Raw genomic sequence first — 5,000 nt, forward strand, 5'->3', positions numbered from 1 at the left:
ATACGAATTGTTAATACGCACACACACATAATAAGGGTGAAAACTTGAATATTAATTTGATTAATATGAATTAAAAACCACTGGTGTAGCATATAAGACCATAGCGGATCTTCTTCTAGCAAAATGGATGACCACTGTTAATGGTTCATCCCTGTTATATAATACTTTCACTTTAATAGTTTCGGTATTAAAGTGAAAGTGTCTGCATTACAATAGAGAGATGTTTTTGTTTCACTTTTAACACCTAATACTGAAATAGTGGAGAAGATATGATATTGCTGTGGGGTCGCCGATGACACTCCCCGGACCTTAAGTAAGGCATGTGTAAAATTTGAATGAAATTGGTTGTGTAGTTCTCAAGTTTTAGGGAAACATACAGACAGACACACATTCTCAGTTTTATATATTAGAGAGATAACAAGGTTGTATTAAAAGACAAGGGATTCAGGCAGAAGGCATTAGTTTCGCACCAATAAGCTGTAGGTCATAATTAGTTGTGAAAAGATTACAAAACGTAGTTGTCGTAATTACGAGAAAAATGTTTTAATTTTGTTGACAAAGGAAAATGACAGCTTCCTTTCAAATTGTTTTCAACTCAGATAGTTTTTGTCATTTGTTCCAAAATATTTCAAGCAAATGTTTTCGTTATTAGGTCAACTCTGATCTGTTCGTGCTGTAACATCCAACAAAGCTCGTTGTATTGGGGGCGACCTCTTATATAAGTGTTTATTTGTTTTTTTATCTCTCTCGATGCGTTCCAGTGATCAGAAATGATACTGTGTGTGTGTATGGGTGGGTTGTATGTTTGTACATGCGTTGCCTTCTCTACCCCAACCGTCTACTTATGTCCCTGGAGCGTCAACTCTTTCCCGATTGATCTATCATCGTAGCAATATCTCACTTAAAGATGCTGTCTGAATGTGTGGCTGTAAGACATATTGCTCTAAATTGCCTGTCGTAACCTGACGCCTTCCTTATAATGATTTTGCAGGAGTTGGCAGCGGAAATAATTCTCCAGCTTTTCCCCTGGCATATTTGCCTTCTTACTGTCTCATATCACTAATATTACTCTCTCTCGCTCTCTCTCTCTCTCTCTCTCTCTCTCTCCCTACAAAACTATATACCTCGGCTTCCTTTCCTCACCAGTGCCACTCCAATGCCACTCCATATATTTCTACACGTTTACGACAAATCAATTTTACAATTTACTAAACTATATTTTGACTGAAACAATCACCACAATATATAAAGCATTCTGTCTTTATATATATATGTGTGTGTGTGTGTGTGTGTGTGTGTAGTGGTGGGCACAGCTAACCAAAATGTTAGCTTCGCAAGCGCTAAACCGCAAAGAGATGAAAAAAAAAATTAGCGGAAGATAATGCTATCTGATTACTAACGTTTTATCCTATGAATTTAGTTTCGGTTTCTTTGTTTTTTGGCTCAAAACCCCTTAAAAACAGACCTAGGCAGCTGAAATTTTCATGTTGTAGCTTAGACATTGAGCCTTCCAAAAAGGTATAGCATGCCAAGATCAGATTATGATCAAGATGTGGACAGATAATTAAATGAACAAATGAAATTAAACATTAGTTTTTCAGTCTAAATACACTTTATTTATTGTACAAAAAGTATAAAACAAATGAGAAAAGGTATAGCATAGCACAGGTATCATGCCAAGCTCAGTTGATGATCAAGTTGTACTACTCTGGCTGGGCCGTGTCTATCACCTGAATGTGATGCTGGTTGCCCTTCATATGCATCAGCCTCTCAAAGAGTTACCATCTGACAGAGTGGTTCTCTTAGCCCTCAAAATATCTTTGCCTAAAGAGAATAGACACCCAACTGCAGAACTGGATGAGATGGTGGTGTTATACTTGGTGAACAGGTCAATGAAGACCTGCTCACCCCAAAAGGGCGACTTCCGTCAGGACCTCCTCCGAGACGGCCTCCAGCCAGGTCATCACCAAGTTCTGCACCTTGGATTTCAGTGACCTGTGGCTCCTGCTCTCCCGGAACCGAGTGATGTTGCTGAAGAAATCCTCTTCCTCATCCTCATTGCTAGTTGTGCTGCTGCCCTCCTCATTGGTCTCCATTACGGCTGTCTCTACTGCGGTCTCCATGGCGTTCGTTACTCTGCTAACCTGGCTGTTATTAAACAGCTCCAGTCAGAACAGGTGAAACTTGGGGTGGAAGGTAGCGGCCAGCTGGTACTCCATATCTTCTGGGAGAAGCCCAAACCTTCTCGTGCTGCCTGCCAGTATCACATCTACCAGGGGACTGCAGTAGAAGAGATGTCTGAACATGGTCTCCTTCAACTTCATGACTGTAGCTGCCACAGTTGGCAGAGAGCTCCCGAGATGGGCCTGGTTCTCCCGCCGGATTTTATCCAAGGCCTTGGCAACATTAGGCATCACCTGGGCGTTCTCCGTCAGAAAGCCGACATCAGAATCAATGAAGGTCTGCTGCTTCAGCTGTGTCGTCACCCTGTTGATAGCTCCCCTATTCTTCTCTTGCAGGATCTGGAGGACAACAGCAGTGTCATAGGTAGAGTTCCATCTGCTACAGTTGGAGACTACCAGCCACCTCTTCAACGCGTCCAGAATGTTGTCTGCCGCCACCATGCTGCAGCTCTGCAGATTCCACAACCGTTGTGCCTTGAACTTAGCCTTCCTGTAGACCGACTTGAACGAAACGCTATCAAAAGCCTTGTCGGTATCTATGCTGGCTACCAAGTTGAAGGTGTGGGCTGTGCACTTCAAGTGCACTGGCAGGTTTAGGCCCAGGCCGCTGGACTCGTCGAGGATGGCATCAACAGAGATGTACTCAACTTCGTCTACATCCTCAGCCTCGGGATCCACGTCCAGGGCCACACCCTCGACGCCCCCATACGGTAGGATCGGCAGCAGCATCAGAAATGTGTGGCAAGAGTTCAGCTTCTGTACCAAACTGCATAAATGCCTTAACAAACCGTTGTCCGTCGGATGGAACTTGTAATGGGTATCTTGCGGATGGGATTTGTAATGCGTGTCCACCATGGCCTGGACGAGAACATCAAAGATGTGATGTCCGCTGAGCCGAGAGCAGGCCAGGATGACGTGTTGTCTCGTGCGGGTTTTGGGGCCTAGCTAGCGTGCCGTCATCTGTATCTGTAAATAAAAAATGTTAAAGTGTGAAGAGACATACGTTGTAAAGTTAAAAACTTAAAATTATATATATATACATATTTATATATATATATACATATAAACATATACGTATATATATATATATATATATATATATATATATATATATATAATATATATATATATATATATATATAAACATATAAACATATACGTATATATATATATATATATATATATATATATATATATATATAATTGGAGGATATGTTAACCTCGCGAAGTATTGATTCAATACTTAGCATTGTTGGGGAATGAAATTCCCCGAAAACAGTTGGTATATATTAAGCATATAGTTTATATTCAGTTAAAAGAAGAGAAAAAAAATGGAGATAAGGAAGTTAACAATTACTTAGTATGAACATATTGGTCATCTCGGCTTCTTACAGCCTTTTCAATTAATACTCAATAATTCAATTACAAATTTGTACATTAAATTTACATTTATGTGAAATGAGTATAATTTCATCAAAGAAAAAACGATGCAATTTGAGATGTTAAAAGTGGGTCAACCAATTCATTTCAGCGGACTGTGAACATTTCGGTTTATTATTAGATGCTCGGGTGAAGGGTTTACAGATTGATTAGAATTTGATTAGGGACGAAGTAAAATAAAGTAAAAATGGAGATGATTGAGGAAAGAGAAACATAAATAAGGTAAATTTATAGTCAACTAGCAGTATCGCCTGGCGTTGCTCGGGTTTGTTTCGACCCTTTAGAATTGGAATTTTTGAAAAATATGTAGCTTGTTATTCTCTTTAAGTGAACATTTTTCTGGTTGAAATACACCGAAAAATGGCGACACAGCACTCAAAAAATCGTAAAAAATGGGGATTTTCATAGAAAAAAAACCCCACCTTTTTGATGTAAATAATTTTTGGTGTTAACATGGTCCGATTTGAATTTTTTATTCTACGGAAGGAAGAGCAAGTCTTCTTCTATCATACTCTCAATTTTGGTCAACTTGCGCCGCAGGGTCTCGGAGGAGATAGTGTTAATTGAAGGCTACCAAACCTGCCATACATAGACAACTTCAGCTTCATATATATATAGAGACTAGCTGGAACTGAAAAATGCACGGAAAATATAAAAAATGTAAGTATCTATAAATTGTGTGCTGGTGCCATGAGTAATGTCTCAATATTGTGACAGTTACAGAATATAGAAAGAAGTGTAAAACTGATAACTATATACTCAACCAAAATATCTCAGTTACACAAACATAAACAGAATTACTATTTAGACTTAAAATACATCGTACCTATTTAAAGAGCCTTCTTGGTTTAGTGGTTCGGAACGTTCTTCTGGTATTTTTTTCTTCTTTTACTTGTTTCAGTCATTTGACGGTGGCCATGCTGAAGCACCACCCTTTAATTGAAGAAATCGACCACCTGGACTTATTCCCTGTAAGCCTGGTGCTTATTCTATCGGTTACTTCTGCCGAACAGCTAAGTTACAGGGATGCAAACACACCAACATCGGTTGCCAGGCAATAGCAGTGGGGCGGACAAACATACACACACACACACACACACACCACACACACACACACACACACACACACCACACACATATATATATATATATATATATATATATATGCACAAATTAAGATAGGGGTTGCAAATTCAACCCTATGGCCGAAACAGCTGTAAGATATAGTGTATATTTATATTTATATCCATTTTTATTTATTTATATCCTCTTATAATGATTGTACCTATTGTATTGTATTACTCATTCATGTACGCTGTTTTGTTCTATATTTTTATGTTTAACCTTAATGTTCTTATGTAGTGGTTCAATAAAGTA

The 5,000-nt window shown here is 38.9% G+C and overlaps 1 protein-coding gene across 1 annotated transcript in view; it reads right to left on the reverse strand.

The window, feature by feature from the left end:
• The window catches only part of LOC115215836 (transcription activator MSS11), a 68,864-nt gene extending 66,768 nt beyond the window's left edge, over positions 1 to 2,096 (reverse strand). Inside the window, exon 1 of the mRNA XM_036505698.1 lies at positions 1,909 to 2,096. Coding sequence (XP_036361591.1) covers positions 1,909 to 2,096 — 188 coding nt within the window. The remainder of the gene's footprint in view (positions 1 to 1,908) is intronic.
• Positions 2,097 to 5,000: the final 2,904 nt, after the last annotated feature.

This window comes from Octopus sinensis, linkage group LG9, assembly GCF_006345805.1.
Source record: "Octopus sinensis linkage group LG9, ASM634580v1, whole genome shotgun sequence".
In the NCBI taxonomy this organism is placed as follows: domain Eukaryota; kingdom Metazoa; phylum Mollusca; class Cephalopoda; order Octopoda; family Octopodidae; genus Octopus; species Octopus sinensis.